The 17,075-nt window shown below is 41.3% G+C and overlaps 1 protein-coding gene across 1 annotated transcript; it reads left to right on the forward strand.

Moving 5' to 3' along the window:
* The first annotated feature begins 4,179 nt into the window (after positions 1 to 4,179).
* Positions 4,180 to 6,618, forward strand: C6H15orf48 (chromosome 6 C15orf48 homolog). Its single transcript, XM_053594703.1, has 5 exons — positions 4,180 to 4,248; positions 4,387 to 4,448; positions 4,616 to 4,701; positions 5,648 to 5,708; positions 6,225 to 6,618. Exons 2-5 carry the CDS (start codon positions 4,413 to 4,415, stop codon positions 6,291 to 6,293), a joined length of 252 nt encoding a protein of 83 aa, XP_053450678.1. The 5' UTR covers positions 4,180 to 4,248; positions 4,387 to 4,412; the 3' UTR covers positions 6,294 to 6,618.
* The last annotated feature ends 10,457 nt before the right edge of the window (positions 6,619 to 17,075 follow it).

Consider the following 17,075-nt stretch of genomic DNA (forward strand, 5'->3'; position numbering starts at 1 on the left):
AGAAAAACTGAGGCAAGAGGATTGCTTGAGCTCGAGTTGGAGGTTGCTGTGAACTATGATGCCATAGCACTCTACCCAGGGCGACAGTTTGAAACTCTGTCTCAAAAAAAAAAAAAGAAAAAGAACTTAGGAAGCCTCCTGAGAACAAAGACCATGTGTCTCTATCCAATGAACTGCTCAATAGATGGCAAAGTCATATCAAAAAGTTCTTTGATTCCATTTTTATCTGATTTGAAGATGACTCAGTAATTTTTACAAACTGTATTCTGCCTTTTTTTTTTTTTTGAGACAGAATCTCAGGCTGTTGCCCTGGGTAGAATGCCATGGTGTCACCATAGCTTATAGCAACCTCTAACTCTTGGGCTCAAGCAATCCTCTTGCCTCAGTTTTTCTATTTTTAGTAGAGACAGGGGTCTTACTCTTGCTCAGGCTGGTCTCGAACTCGTGAGGTCAAGCTATCCACCTATGTTGGCCTTCCAGAGTGCTAGGATTATAAGCGTGAGTCACAGCATCTAGTCTAAAAGCTGTATTCTTGTCTGTGAGAAAATTAAAACACTTCAGCTTCTAAACATCCTCTGGTATACTGAGAAGTGTGAACAGTTTTCCCTATAATACTGAGTTCATGCTGCCTTCTGGGCCACATTAATAGTCAACCTTAAACAAAATAGAACATTCCCAGAACCTCTCAAATTGAGCAAATCCAGTATTATAAATCTGATAACAAGGTACCCACGGAAGGATGGGGTGTCAAAATTAATAAAGTCCACTAACAGGGTCAGGTAGAAAGAATTTCAACAAAAAGTATTTAATAATAGTAGGACAAACTACAACAGGGAATTTAACAAATGCAAACACTGTAATCTAGTCATTTGTGCCTTCATATTAATCAGAAATAAAATATGAAAATAAAATAAAATAGAATATGCTAGTTTTCTTATAAAGCCTGAGTGGGGGTGATTCAAATATAAGTTTAAATTCCTGGGGCAGGAACCAAGCAGCCATGTCTCGATGCCTCAGCAAGTCTGGGTGGCAGTAGATAAAGAAAGTTCTAGAAGTTTCTGACAGCTGGTCCAAAGGTTGTGGGTTATCAGAACTTACTAACATTAGTGTCACATAAAGACAGCAAGATTAAGAACTTTATGATCATCTGCTTCCACTTAATGAATAGTTAATATATTTTCTTTTCCTTATTATTCTCTTAATAATATTTTCTTTTTTCTAGCTGACTTTATTGTGAGAAAACAATATATAATACATATAAGACATGAAATATGTATTAATTAACTGTTTATGTTATTGGTGTGGCTACCTGTCAACAGCAGCCTATTAGTAGTTACATTTTGGAGAATCAAAGGTGATAAGCAGATTTTCGATTGCTGAGGTAATAGGGGAAGGAGGGTAGGTCTGTGCCCTATCACCGGAGTTGTTCAAGGGTCAGCTGTGCCTGTTTCTGCAAGAGTATTCTTCGAGTAGATAATTTAAAATTCAAATTTGCTGCTTTTGCCTTATTGCATTTGTATGATTAAATGTAAAATGTAAATGAGCTCCCAAAGCACAGTGTTGTAATTCCTTGAATCTAAGAAAAGACCAAATTACATATTGACCTTAATATTCCCAAAGTTTGATACACCCTGGCATTATCAAAAAGGGAGAAAAGCATGGCTTTCTGGGTTTAATTCTCATTGCGGCAAATAGGAATAATCAGATCTTAAAGATTATATGGGCACATTATATCTGTAACTACCTACAATTTATGAATTAAAAATTTTTTTTAAACATTTCCAAACATACACAAAAATAGAATAGGATAACAAACCTCCATGTATTTACCACCTACATTAGACGATTACAAATATTGGCTAAATTTGCTTAATTTGTTTTTTAGTTGTAGCAAATCTCATATTTCTCCCGTAAAATTTTTCATTTATAACTTCTAAAGGAGTGGGCATTTTTATTATATAACTATAATAACATTATCATACCTAACAAACTTAACAATGTTCCTTTAATATTATATTTAATACTGTATTATCTCATGTCTGGATTCTATTTAAGTTTCCCAGTTGCCACCAAAATATCTTCTTACAGTGGTCTATTTGTATGTTCAGATAAACACACCTACCTTTGGTAAGTTTGTCTCAGACCCCCTTAGAATTAACCATCTGTCTTTGGCACTAGATCATACCTTAAGTTAGAGTTATTTATAGGCACTAAATTGTAAGCATCTTGAAGTAAGAGATTTGTGTTTTATTAATCTTTTAAATTCTACAGTGCCCCTATCCTCAGAATAATGCCTAAACTCCTACAAAACAACATTACATTTTGAAAAGAAATGACATTGGCAAAGCAGGGCTCTGAATTTCCGGTCATCAGTAGGTAAGGGCTACACATTTTAATTTTAATTTGGGAGTGCTGAAACATTCCTGCAATATTCCTTCTTCCCTTTCTTTCCCTCACTCTTCCTTCCTTCTATCTAAAACTTCTGTTTAATTGTTAACAAAATGAGGCTGAAAAAAAAACCTGGCATAAGTAGCCTTAGAAATCTTGCAGGAGCTTTAGAAACTTCTCCAATTCTATATATAATACAAGGAGAATTAATGTTGAATTTTCTTTGATGCATCTGATGTGGATCTAACCAATCAGTAAATGTGTCTGGTTACAGCTCCTGAGTTACACTGTTAGAGCAAGTGGGTAGTTTACTTTACATTTGTGATCTGCCTTATATAAAACAAGTCTTTGAAATAATAACTATTTATTAAGTGCCTACTTCAGGCAGGGCAGAATGCTACATGGCTTTTCATACATTCTAATATTTTTCCGACTCCTTCCTCAGATAAGTTTGCCCCCATTTTGCAGATACATAAACTGAGGCCCACAAAGGTTTAGTAGTTTACTCAGAGTCAGCTAACAAGTCTGGCAGGGGTAGGCCCTGAACTCAGGTCCCTTTGACTGCAAACCAACGTCTTAGAACTAAAATTGGGTTGAAATAGAGTTGGGTCTAACAATTTCCAGAGAACATTAAGATGTGTGTGTTTAAACTTACGGCCTGAAAGGTGGTTGTGGGTGGGTGGGGCTCCGGCCCCATATACCGAGGGTGGCGGGTTCAAACCCGACCCTGGCCAAACTGCAACAAGAAAATAGCCGGGAGTTGTGGCGGGCGCCTGTAGTCCCAGTTACTGGGGAGGCTGAGGCAAGAGAATCGCCTAAGCCCAAGAGTTAGAGGTTGCTGTGAGCTGTGACGCCAAAGCACTCTACTGAGGGCAACAAAGTAAGACTGTGTCTCAAAAAATAAATAAATAAATAAATAAATAACTTTAAAAATAAACAAACCCTTGACTTAATTGCAGTAGTTAAGAGAGGGGTGCAGAAGGAGCCCTGGTATTAGGCGCCAGACAGAGCAGCATTTTGATTCCATCTCTGTCACAGCTCTCTGGTGAGCTGTGTGACTCGAGCCTCTGTGAATCTTAATAATATGTACCCATGTTGCAAAAATACTGAGAGGATTTGGGCTCCGTAGCTGGCACACAGCCGATGGCTGGATGAAATTGGTATAGTTCTTTCCGCGGCTTTGCAGACGCAGGCAAACTCTGCGAAGCAAGGCTGCTAGCTTAGGGGAAGGTGAAGAGGGAACCCAAAGAAGAACCCAGCCCGCTTGGCCGTTTGCAGAAATAGATCTGGAAACTTTTCCAACTGTTTCTCAACTTCTTTTCCTTCAACCCCCAGTTTTTCTTCGTGGAAAAACCATGGGACTTACTCTGAAATGAACTTTACGATTTAATTATCTGCATATGTGCACTGCAGCACATTTTTTGGCGTTTTTAATGTGAATGGATTAATTCTAATTTACCTGCCTGCATGTGGGAGGCACCCCTGAGGGCCCCAGCTCTGCATCTCCTATCTAGACCCTTTCTAGAAGCGTTGGCTTTCACCCAGATCTTGACCTTCGGCGCTCCCTTTGTTTTCAGGTTCCACGTTCCACACCTGGAAGCGATGGACCGGCAAGTGACGCCCGCATCCGCGTCGGGCCGCACCAAGTTTTTCGCACGGAGTCCTGCAGGGGGCGCCCGGGAGCTGCGCGCCGAGTGGGGAAAGCGAGTCAGGTCCGCGCGCTCCCCGCCCCACCCGCGTGCCCGGAACGCCCAGGTCCGGCCCTTCCGGAGCGGCTGTGGTCAGTATATAAGGTGCGGAGGCCGCGGCAGGTTCGGTTCTGGACGTTAGCATCTTCCTCGCGCGCTCCCCCTCCCGCAGGTGCGCCGCCTTTCCGCGGGGGCGCCTGTGAGCCGACCCTCGGCTGGCTTTGGGGGGCACCTTGGGCGGTTTGGAGCCCACCAGGTTGGGTCCTAGTTTCTGAAGATTTGATCAGTATCTTGGATTTTTTAATTCTAGATTTGACAGTCTACACTGAAGTCAGCATGGGCGTTTTCCAACTGCTGATGAAAAAGAAGGAAGTAAGTTTTTAGAGCAATTGAAAAGTGGATTAAGTGTTCATTTTTAAAGATGTTAAGATGACACGAGTTTCGAAGAAAGTATGAAATGACGTATAGCTATTTTGTTATGTTTAAAATGTTTCCTATGCAAACATCGGAATATTTACCATCAACCTGTCATCTGTTAGCTTATTCCTTTGGCGGCGTTCATGACTATTGCTGCAGTTGGAGCCTCGTCTTTTGCTTTATATTCCCTCGGGAAATCCGACGTGATGTAAGTAGGCCTCAGTTTATGAAAATATCTTTAGCATATTGTTTGGCTAGTTTTAGTTTATGAAATACACGATATCCCTTTTTTCCCCCCATGCATAAGCATGTCAGATTATGAACTTGAAGTCAAGGCTAAGAAGCATCTTGGTATCAGAAGACTACTAAATTATAATGTTAATAAATCAATTTATTCCTCATGTTTAAGTATCCTATCAGCCCTATTTCACTCTCCTACAGTGAAATAAAGTTTGATTTTTTTTTCAGGTTTTGAAATTTTAAGTTCTTAAATGTTTTTTAGGGTCCTGTATCATTAAACTTAAGTAATCATTTTAAGTAGTATTTTAAATTTAAACTTATTCAAAAGTTGAATTCTTTATTAATATGGTAGAATTGGTAGATTCAGTTGTCAACAATGAACTTAATCTCAATTTTGAATAGAAGAAGGCAAAAAAAAAAATGTATCCTGGAATATGAGGAAAATAAACTTGAAACTGATCTAGGTGGGACCAGAGTTGGAGAGGGCAGTAACTCTAGACACTGGCAGGGAGGCCCTTTTCCTGGGAGTTGACAACTTGCAGAGATCAAGCCCAGCTTCTCTGCCCTTCCCAGAAACCAGGACAAGAATATTATTGCTTGTCCTTGACCTGCCTTTTCCACCTCCATTGTTATTTTGTTGGTGAGATTGTTTTCCAGTCTAGCCCAATAAAGAGAATACAGACCTCTTACCCTTCAGAAGAAGTGGTCCCTAATGTTTGAGCCAAACTGGTAAAATTCTCGTAAGGAATTTTCTATTAACTTTAGTTACTACTGGTGGTTCCTGATAGTTAAATAATAGACAGAATACCTCAGTGTAGAGATTTGATTTGTTCCTAGCATGTTTATAGACCTAGTATCAGTGTTGGTTTAAATTCATTTACTTTGATATGTAATTAGCTTTCTTTTAATTTCAGTATTGATCGAAAAAGAAATCCAGAACCTTGGGAAAATGTGGATCCTAGTGTACCACAAAAGGTACTGTCAAGTCAAAAACAAGTGACTTATATTTTGCCCAAACCTTAGCAGCTTTGTCAGCAAGGTAGATTATACCTTACTCTTCTTGTGAAACTTAGATCTTTTGTGCCTTTGATGAGTAATTACCATCATGGGAAATTTTAAGAGCCTACTGTGTGCTAGAAGCATTATACACTCACAAGAAGTAGACATACTCTATGAACTTAAGACTTACATAATACCTTGACAAGTTAAAAAAATCTGTATACTGCCAAGTCAAAGTGGGGCATGTGTTTGACCTTTTCTTCTTATTCCATAACACTTAGGAGCCAAAGGACTTTTTAGGGGATGGAGTGATAGAAACCAACACACATTACTGTTCTGTGCTTGTCTTAGAGATGGAAAGAGGTGGTTCTTTGACTACAAATTCCATGGTGATGCTTTTTCTGAAGGAGAGTGTAGACAAATCCCCAAAAGGGGACATGAGGATGAAGGGCAAATCTTTAACAAAACATTTTTATGTATTTCTTTTTTAAGCTTGTAACGATCAACCAACAATGGAAGCCTATTGAGGAGTTGCAGAAGGTCCGAAGAGCAACCAAATGACCAGTCCTTACTTCTTTTTTTCCAAAGAGTACTCTATGAATCTAGTGGAAACATTTCTGCACAAACTAGATTATGAATACCAGTGTGCGGAAATGCTTCTGCTACATTTTTAGGGTTTGCCTACATATTTTGGACTTTGGATAAGAAATGTAGTTCAGCCATAACCACATAGTGCAAGAATAAGTTGTCTATGTTTATTTTCCTGTTGTAAATTTGAATCTTGGATATTGAAATTGTTATGTTTATGATACCTGAATGTTTTTCTTAAAATGTATAAGGCTTTGTAAATTAGCTTGTCATCTAATAAAATACCATTTGTGGAAGATTTCTCAAAGATTGGCTATATGTTTAAATGGAGGAGAAAATCTTATGTGAAAAAAACACATTTGAAGCATGAAACTTCATCTTTTAAACAATATTCAGTGCAAATTTCTGTATAAGATTTTTCCCTAAGTTTGTTCATTCACCCGAATTTATTGAGCATATACTATTTTTAGCAAAGCAATGAACAAACCCCAAATTTGGAGGGATGTGAATAACAGATGGTAGGTACAACGAGGAAATTGAAGTTGGGTACTGGGTTTGAGACTTACATAAGGAAATGCTGGAATTCTGGTGGTGAATTGGAATGTGGGGCAGGCTGAGATCGGCCCTAAAGAAGCCAAGGCAAACTGTAGTGCTCCTGTGAGGACTGGGGCAGGAGGAGCTTTGCCAGCCCCCTGCAGAGTTAGGGGCCACTCTTCACTCTGGCCAGTGAAGGCTGGAAGGCTGAAGATATATCATAGCCAGCATGCCCTACAGCTCCCTTGACTGTCCTTAACAATGGAATCAAGTGGAAAGTTGCTTTCTTTTTAAAATGGAATTATAAATCACATGCTATAGTATTCACACATTTAAATTGCATAATTAAAAAAAAAAAAAGGGCGGCGCCTGTGGCTCAAAGGAGTAGGGTGCCAGCCCCATATGTCAGAGGTGGCGGGTTCAAACCCAGCCCCAGCCCCAAACTGTAAATAAATACATAAATAAATTGCATGATTCAGTGCTTTTAAATATACTTACCAGGTTGTCCGACCATCTCCACAGTCTACTTACAGAACATTTTCATCACCCCCTGAGATAACTGGACCCATTAGCAGTCATTCCCCTATTCTACCCCTGGGGAAATGCCAATATAATTTGTCTCTATGGTTTTTGTCTATTCTGAACACTTCATATAAATGGAATCATACGTGGTCTCTGTGTCTGGCTCCTTTACCTCAGCATGATGTTTTTAAGAGTCATCCATGTTGTACCATGTTACTAGTCAGTATCTCATTCCTTTTTTCTGACTACTAATCCATTATATGGATATACCACTTTTGTTTATTCCTTGGTAAATTGATAGACATTTGGGTTATTTCTATTATTTGGCTATTATGGTTAATGCTGCTACAAATAGCCATATACTGTTTTTCGTGTGGCCATTTATTTTCAGTTCTACTGGAACATATCTAATTTCATTGACTCTTTTAGATAAAAATGATTAATTCTTTAATTTTTTTTCATATGGATGTAATAGAAACATAACAGAAGGGTTAAGTTCTTGTCATTGTAGGCGGAGAAAAGGGGTGATCCCTTTCCTCCCCATCATAAGGGTCATGGCTGACATCCCTATACAAAAGACAGGTTAACAAGAGAAAGGCATCACACATTTGTTTGATCATATAGTTTTAGGTGACATGAGAACCTACAGAAGTAAGACCTAAAAGATCCAGGGAAAACTTTTTTTTTTGAGACAGAGCCTCACTTTATTTCCCTTGGTAGAGTGCTATGGTATCACAGTTCATAGCAACCTCAAACTCTTGGACTCAAGTGATCCTCTTGCCTCAGCCGCCCAATGCTGGGATTACAGGTGCCTGCCACAGTGCCTGGCTATTGTTTTTTAAATGGCCTTGCTTTTGCTCGAGTTGGTCTTGAACCCATGAGCTCAAGCAATCCACTTGCCCTGGCCTCACAGAGTACTAGGATTACCGGTGTGAGCCACCTGCCCATCAGGGAAACTATTTTTTATGCTTAGGTCCAATGAGATGTGGACAGTTGTGTAGCAGTATAATTGTGTAGAAAGTGTGTGATCTAATGCTAATTGGGGAAACCCAGCCAGGCTTGTCTATCCAGATTCCTCTTGGCTTTTCTAGGCAGCATTTCTTGTTGGGTACGGAGGAAGGACCCCTGTAGAATGAAGCTTTTAATTTCTTTATAGCCAGCTGTTAAACAGAAAGGTGGGGGGAAATTAAGAGTAACATTTTTAGGTTTTTCATCTGGATATCAGGAAAAAGGATTCTGGCTTTATGACCCACCTTGGAGAAGAGAGATTCTGGTTTCTATGGCTTGCCTGGGAGAGAATGAGGGGTGAGAGACAAGATGGCAGTGGAGGGTTGGAGAGAAACTTTGTTTCTGAGGCCCTCATTTTGGGGTATTCTTGGGCCCAAGTGTCACCTTCACAGCAATAAAAAATAATTCGCTCTTGCCATGGACGTGGCAGTTCTGAGAGGACTAAAGCAGGATGACTACTGCCAACTTTTGCTGCTGCTTTATCACCTCAAGTTTTCCCAGATGAGAATCTTGGATGGCTGACCTCAAGGTATCACACACAGCAATTGAGAAGAACATTTTTATTTGCATAAGCTTCTAAAGTGGAATACGACATCATTTAAGCAAATAAAAATGAACAGCCTACTGATGATTGGCGAACTAAGGGAGCAAATGGTGGAGTGCTTTTTGGAGGATAACTGTGACTTTCAACTTTAACGACCAAATCTGATTGAAATGGGGTGGTTTTATGGTGTGGATCTGGCAACGGAAGGTGCTATTCTGCAGGTTTGCTGGGTGGGGAGAGGTCAAGAGCAATGCTGACACAAATTTGAAGATTTTATTTTTTATTTTTTATTGTCTTTTTAGCATTTGCCCTAAACATTTTATTTTGAAAATTTTCTTTTTTTTTTTTTTTTTGGCTGGGGCTGAATTTGAACCTGCCACCTCCAGCGTATGGGACCGGCGCCCTGCTCCTTGAGCCACAGGCGCAGCCCTGAGAAGTTGAAAGATTAGTACAAAGAATATTGACACTTATCAGTTAACATGTTGCCACATTTGCTGTATCTTTTTGTTCATGCTTTTAAAAAAATTAACCCTTCGAAAAGTCATAAAGCTTTTTCCCAAAGAGTTAAGCATGTACTCACTGCCTAAGAGAAAAAGACTATTCTAGCTGACTAGAATACCATTATCATCCCTAAGAAAATTAACATTAATTTAGTAATATCACCTATCATACAATCCATTTCTTTTTCGGTCTCAGATATCCTGTATCTGCATTTTTAAGTCCAGAATCATCCAATCCAAGGTTTGCTTATTGCAGTTGACTATGCTGAGTACATTGTACAACACTTGGCTGACATGTGGTCATAAAAATGATTTCAAAAGACCTTATATAAAATGGTTATATTTATAGATAACATTCTCTTACATGTGGACTTAACTTTTACTTGTAATACAACTATCTTTGTGTTGCTATAAGGGAATATTTGAGGCTGGGTAATTTATAAGGAAAAGAGATTTATTTGGCTCATGGTTCTGAGACTTCCAAGGAGCATGGTGCTAGTATCAGCTTCTGACGAAGGCTTGGGAAGCTTCCATTCATGGTGGATGGCAAAGAGAAGCCAGCCTATGCTAAACTTGCTGGTGAGAGAGGAAGTGGGGAGAGAGGTGCCAGATTCTTTAACAAGCAACTGTCTTGGGAACTAAAAGTGAGAACTTACTCCTGTGACAATAGCACCAAGCCTTTCATAAGGGACCTGCCCCCTCCACCCCACCACTGAACACCTCCCACCAAGCCCTTCTTCCAACGTGAGGGATCACATTTCAACATGAGATTTAGAAGGGACAAATATCCAAACTATCACTAACAATGACACGTTTTCATGCAATTTAAATCTATGGGGAGTTGTATAGTTGGTAAGCATTCACTAGGTACTCTGTAGGCCTCGCCTCTGGCAGTTTAGGAAACATACACACCTGTGAACAGCAAATCAGAGCATCAGCATAATGCCATGACAATAAAGCAAGAACAGCTGAAGTACGCTTGTGGGAGGAAGGAAAGCTTCCCAAAGAACATGGAGACTACTCAAACCAATTTCTTGATAAACAATTAAAGGTTAGCAAGGCAATTGAAGTAGAGATGCATATTTACCAAGGCAGAGAGGCCTAAGATAGCACGATATTTTCTGGAAACTTGAAGTAGTGTAGTACATGGAATTTTTAATGTTGGTGTGTAATGTTGGAAAGCTAACTGGAAAAAAGTAGGTGGTATGTGTAGGGCCTTTTGTGCCATGATCATGCCAGAAAAGGGTTTAGAGTTGGGAAAAGCAGATAATGAGGTCTGCTTAATGGAGAGCTGGCTGCAGCAGCTGGAGGTGGGCAATGGTCACTGAAAAGGACTTTGGGCTCAGCGCCTGTAGCTCAAGTGGCTAAGGCACCAGCCACACACACCAGAGCTGGAGGGTTTGAATCCAGCCCGGGCCTGCCAAACAACAATGACAACTACAACCAAAAAATAGCTGGGCATTGTGGCAGGTGCCTGTAGTCCCAGATGCTTGGGAGGCTGAGGCAAGAGAATCGCTTAAGCCCAAGAGTTGGAGGTTGCTGTGAGCTGTGATGCCACAGCACTCTACCCAGGGTGACAGCTTGAGGCTCTGTCTCAAAAAAAAAAAGAAAAGAAAGAAAAGGCCTTTGGTGGCAGGCCAGAGACTGCTGCCGAAGATACTGGAGACAGGTGGTGAGGACCATAACTGACCAAAACAATGGCAGAGGGAATAGGGTAAAAAAGGGTTATGTGTGAGAGCAGTTGAGGAGAAATAAATGAGAAAATCTCATTGGACGAAAGACTTATTGGATGCAGCCAGGGAATGTTCAAAATGACTCCCAGATTTCTCACCTGTGTATCTGGGTGCGAAGTGGTGCCAAGATGGGAGTGCAGGAGAAAACAATGGAATTCTGGGTGAGGGGTGGACAAAGAAGGAAATGATTAGGCTTTGAAATTGTTGGGTTGGAGAGCCCATGCGTAGGTAAAGGAGTGGTAAGACCAGGGACATGGAACAGATGGCCTGCAGAGGGCTTCTAGCTTGAAATAAAGACTGAAGGGAGAGGAACATCATGGAGCATGAGGGCAGAGACAGAGGATCCTGTCCCCAATGGGGTGGAGGAGAAATGGCTAGGGAAGGAGGAGAACCAGGGGAGATGAGGCAGAGCGCAGAGGGGAGGAAGTGCTCTTCCCTGTCAAGAGGTGTTATCGTTTGCAATTAAAAATTAAACCAAAGCCCAGAGTCCTTTCAGCTTTATAGCCCTGAGCTTTAAGCAAACATTTATAGTTCTTTTTTACATACAAATAAAATATGAAGTAAGCGTTCCAAATAAAAAAGCTAAGATCATATTCATATCACTAAAAACGGGAGTGAGAGCTCATTAAAAACTCGTTCATCATTTCTTATTTTCTTGAAGAAATTCTTTTACGATTTAGTTGAGACTTTGTGAAGAATGAAATGACAGGCTCTGCGATCAGACTGCTCTGCCACTTATTATATTGCTGTGGAAAAGCTTCATATTACTCATCTATAAAACTGGGTTAATTTGTACCTGCTTATGTTGTAAAGATTCATGCGTGTAAAATAAAGTACCTAACATTGGTGCTGAACATGTACGAGCTGTTCAGTAAGTGTTCCCTTCTCCCTTTTTAAGAAATGACCATCACTAAAAAGTAAAATGCTCCTTCATGTGCTTAAGATTATATTCTTCCAGAATTGGGAACATTGCCTGTGTGGAATTTATGCATACCTACCTCTGGTGACCCCTGGCCCACCTCCGGTTCACAACACCCCAATTATAAAGCTTTAAGAGAGCACACTCACCTCCCCCCCACAAATATATATATATATTCATCGCACATTCACTCTCACCTACATAGACACTTAGCCAAAAATAAGAACCCCTGCACACATGCACACACAGATGGTCCTACGTCCAGAAAAGACACAACACAGACATCTATCTCCTTGAAAACGAACGTCCATATTTTAATAATCCCATAGCACATTTATATACATTCTCACATTTGGAAGTGATGACATGCAATTGGAATAAGGAAGGAGGGTGAAGTTGAATGCAAGAAAAAAACTGAGGCAAAATTAATATAGAGAATCTTTGGGGGCCAAGGTTGAGGACTGCAGCCCAGGACACACTTTGAAGTCGCCTTGGGGAGTGGCCTCTTCCCCCTGTGGTACAAGCAAAAGGGGACATGGACGGGGCTGACACAAAGTTGTTAGACAGGAATGCTCATTGGTTTACAGAGAGAACGTTGATCAGTGATTAGTTATATGTTTTTGAACTAGATGTTATTAGTCACAGTGTCCAGCATGTGGTGTTTATGGCTGCTTGGTGTCAGTCTAGAGCCCACAAATTATTTAGCTCAAGGCAGGGAGCACAGAGGCGCCTACTGTCACCTGCTGTCACATGTCAGTGCCTCTCTAGGTCTGATAAAAGGGGCTCACATTCTTCAGATAAATATCTCTTTTCTTTTTTAGAGTAGAATTGTGTTTTTCTGGCAATTGTTCCTTATGCTGTCTCATGCTTAGAAAATCGCCTCAGGTTATTGTATAATCTCTTTCTAGAAACAGAACACTTTTTTTTTTGGTTTTGGTGGTGCTGTACTATATAATTTCCCTGTCTGAATGGTACTTTGCTTTAAAATGAAAATGAGAATAAAATTAAGGAAAATCTCACATTTTATAACTCTGGCAGACGTGTTAAAACCAGCTTGCTCATTCACGTGATGTATAGCACATAGATAATAAAATATTGCTTATTTGGAGAATAGATATACTATTAAAAATGTAGACTCTCCTTTTTTGTATTTACATCAAATAATACATGTGTTTTCTTTATTTACTTACCTATATGATCTCAAAATTGATACTATTTCTTGGTGTTTATTAAGGCTCCATTGCTTTAGGCAGGTTAGCCTGACTTATAATGCCAGAATTCTCCTTAACATAAATGAGAAACAGACGAATACCACAAGGCAAAGGTAACCTATGGCTCACTTGTTATTTTGGAGACAATTTCATTTAGTCAATCACCAAATATTTCTCAAATTTTAATTGTGCCAGATTCTTTTTAAAGTAGTAGCATTTGCTTTTGAAATTATTAATTTTTAAATTGAGATGTTGGCTCGGCACCTGTGGCTCAAGTGGCTAAGGTGCCAGCCACATACACCTGAGCTGGCAGGTTCGAATCCAGCCGGAGCCACCAAACAATGACGGCTACAACCAAAAAATAGCCGGGTGTTGTGGCGGGCACCTGTAGTCCCAGCTACTTGGGAGGCAGAGGCAGGAGAATCGCTTGAGCCCAGGAGTCTGAGGTTGCTGTGAGCTGTGATGCCATGGCACTCTACCCAGGGCCACAGCTTGAGGCTCTGTCTCAAAAAAAAAAAAAAATAATAATTGAGGCGTACTTTAGATACAATAAAATAAACAGGTCTTAATTATTTCACTCAAGGAAGAATTTTGATAATTGTGTTTCATGTATGTACCCATATAGTCATCATGGAAAACAAGCTATGAAACATTTTTATCACTCTAGAAAGTTCTCATGTGACACCATGTACTTTTAAAATTAAAAACCACCAAATTTGGCCAGACAGTGGCTCACACCTGTAAACTTAGCACACTGGGAGGCTGAGGCAGGTGGACTGATTGAGCTCAGGAGTTTGAGACCAGTCTGAGCAAGTGTGAGACCCCGTCTCTACTAAAAATAGAAACACTAGCCAGACATTGCGGTGGGCACCCATAGTCTCAGCTACTTGGGAGGATGAGTAGACAGGAGGATCGTTTGAGCCCAAGAGTTTGAGGTTGCTGTGAGCTACTATGACACCATGGCACTCAACCCAGGGCAACAGAGTGAGACTCTATCTAAAAAACAAAGCAAAACAAAAACAAACTACCAAATTTTATGGGTTTTTTTCTTTTTTTCTTTCTTTCTTTTTTTTTTTAATATTGTTACCCAGACTGGAGTGCAGTGGTATGATCATGTCACTGCAGACTCAAACTCCTGGGCTTAATTTATCCTCCCGCCTTATACCTCCTGAATAGCTGGGACTACAGGGTGTGCTGCTACATTCAGCTAATTCATAATTTTTTTGTAGAAACTGGGTCTTACTATATTGCTCAAAGCTGGTCTTGAACTCTTGGCTTCAAGTGATCCTTCTGCCTTCGCCTCCCAAAGTGCCAGGATTGCACCAGTTTCTACCAAATTACATACTTTAACAGGGTAAATTTCATAGTATGTAAATTATAGTGTTAAAAAAAAAAGAGAGAGAAGAATTCACCTCACCACATTTACTTGCTATTTCACTTCCAGAAATAACAGAGGTTGGCATAATTTTTTTATACCATACGAAGCCTCCCCCAATACATAGCGTTTGAATTACTTTTTTTTTTCATTTATTTTTTTTGTAGAGACAGAGTCTCACTGTACCACCCTCGGGTAGAGTGCCCTGGCGTCACACGGCTCACAGCAACCTCTAACTCTTGGGCTTACGCGATTCTCTTGCCTCAGCCTCCCAAACAGCTGGGACTACAGATCCTTTTTTTTTTTTTCTAAAACAGGAAATTGAAAGTTGCTAAACATTATAGGAAATAGATCAACAGGCCAGCTGAACCAGGACTTGTGATTCAGTCTGCTCCTGCAGTGACGACAGATAGGCTTCCTTGGGCCCTGGGAGCAGCGTGGGCCACTGGGTTTACCTAGTATCTAAGTGATGCAAATTTATCACCCACAGAGGAAGGGCTCTGGCAGGGTGCTGGAGCCACTATAGCAACAAGAGAGATTCCTGCAATAAATCCTCTGCAGAGCAAGGCTGTAACCAAGTGAGGCAGGAGAGATCATAGTTGGTTCCACAGCTAGATGATTAGCATATGTTTCACCAACTCCTCTTGCACTGGTGTTTGTCAGAGCTGACCCAAAGAGCCAGGAGCCCTCCATGTCACTAAACAAAAGCCCCCCCTAGGAATCTGGTTAATTTTTTCCCTGGAACAGTGATTCTCAAATGTTAGTTGTGCATGAGAATCTCCTGAAAGGCATGTTAAAATATGGATTGCTAGGCCCCAACTCCAAAGTTTCTGCTTCAGTAGTTTGGGCTGGGACCCATGTACAGTATTTGGTTTTCTTTTTCTTTCTTTCTTTTTTTTTTTTTTTAGAGACAGAGTCTCACTTTATCACCCTCGGTAGAGTGCTGTGGCGTCACAGCTCACAGCGACCTCCAACTCCTGGGCTTAGGCGATTCTCTTGTCTCAGCTTCCTGAGAAGCTGGGACTAAGGGCGTCCTCCAGAACTCCTGGCTATTTTTTTGTTGCAGTTTGGCCGAGGCTGGGTTTGAACCTGCCACCCTCAGTATATGGGGCTGGTGCCTGACCCACTGAGCCACAGGCACCGCCCAGTATTTGGTTTTCTAGTAAGTTCCTGGGTAAGGCTAAAGCTGCTGGTCTAGGGACCATACTTTGAGAACTACTGTGCTAAATAAAGCCCTCTACAACTAATCAGGAGATAATCAGGAGAATCTGATGTGGTTCTGCTGGTGACAATTAAGTCTCACATTAATTCAGCTTTACAGTTGACTCAGTGGGCCAGGAGTAAGCAGGCAGGTCAGTACCTGGATCCAGACTCTGCCTGGCCAAGTGTCCTCACTTCTTAGAACCTTATCTCCAGGGTTAACTTGTGGAGTAGGTGAGTACTTGGCAGTTTTAATCAAGATACTTCTCTCATGCCTGTTTTTCCTCATTGCTCTTCTTCCCTCTGTCTATAAGCTGGGAGCGTTCCTGGCTCCAGGGTGAGGGCTGAAGTTTCAAGGACAGTCCTGCTCCAAGAGCAGTTGTGGGCAGTGGCAACAGCATTACCTGCAAGGGATGCAAATTCCGGGATGGCCCAGAATTTGGCCTACACAAACTGAATCTCAGTTTTTTGGGGTGGGGGTGGGGGTGGGGGTGAGGCCCAGGAATCTGTGTTTTAACACATAACCTCAGGTAATCATATATGGCCAAAGGCTGAGAAGCCCTGGCTGAAAAGTTTCAATGCAGAGGTTCCAAAAGCCAATAGCTGAGTACACAGTCTGAAAGCCAACATGCATGTGTAGGGAGAGGATTTCCTGTGGACAGCAAAGCTTGGGGAACTGAGTGTGGAGTTCACGTTACAAATCATGGCATCAGGAGGGATTTGTGATGATGCAATAGCCGTCTCTGCGCCTAGAGGAAGAACACCTGGATCAGCATGGAGGAGAGGAGGGCCAGATGGGGTAAGATGAGATCTTGGAGGACATGCAAAGCCCCTATCAGGCCCTAGCTTGGTAAGGTTTACAAGGTGGGTCAGACTCTCTTCAAGAGCTTGAAGTAAGAGACAGAGTGAGAAGCACAAAGCTGAGAAGAGAAAGGGCTGAGAGGCCACCTGGAACCCTAATTCATGGAGGGACTAGAGGTGAAAAGGGAGGCCTGAGCAGACAGCCAGAGAGTAGCCAAGGTGAGACAGCACGTGTCCAGGGCTGGTAGGATTAGTGTGAGCTGAGAGCCCAGAAGAGGAGTGAGGCAGCCTCCCAGGCAGGGCACTGCAGTGCCTCAGCTGGCTGGTCCTGAGGGTCATGCCAGGCCAGCCTATGGCCATGCACTGCCCTGACCCTGGAGAAGGTTCCATCTGGGTTTGTCTTGGGCA

The sequence above is a fragment of the Nycticebus coucang genome, chromosome 6 (assembly GCF_027406575.1).
Source record: "Nycticebus coucang isolate mNycCou1 chromosome 6, mNycCou1.pri, whole genome shotgun sequence".
Classification (NCBI taxonomy): domain Eukaryota; kingdom Metazoa; phylum Chordata; class Mammalia; order Primates; family Lorisidae; genus Nycticebus; species Nycticebus coucang.

What these genes read in the sequence shown, in the direction of transcription:
- C6H15orf48 (XM_053594703.1), top strand. Translation starts at nt 4,413, where the DNA reads ATGGGCGTTTTCCAACTGCTGATGAAAAAGAAGGAA. An exon ending in TGCTGATGAAAAAGAAGGAA is followed by an intron (nt 4,449 to 4,615) that starts GTAAGTTTTTAG and finishes GTCATCTGTTAG; the next exon opens with CTTATTCCTTTGGCGGCGTT. An exon ending in ATCCTAGTGTACCACAAAAG is followed by an intron (nt 5,709 to 6,224) that starts GTACTGTCAAGT and finishes TTCTTTTTTAAG; the next exon opens with CTTGTAACGATCAACCAACA.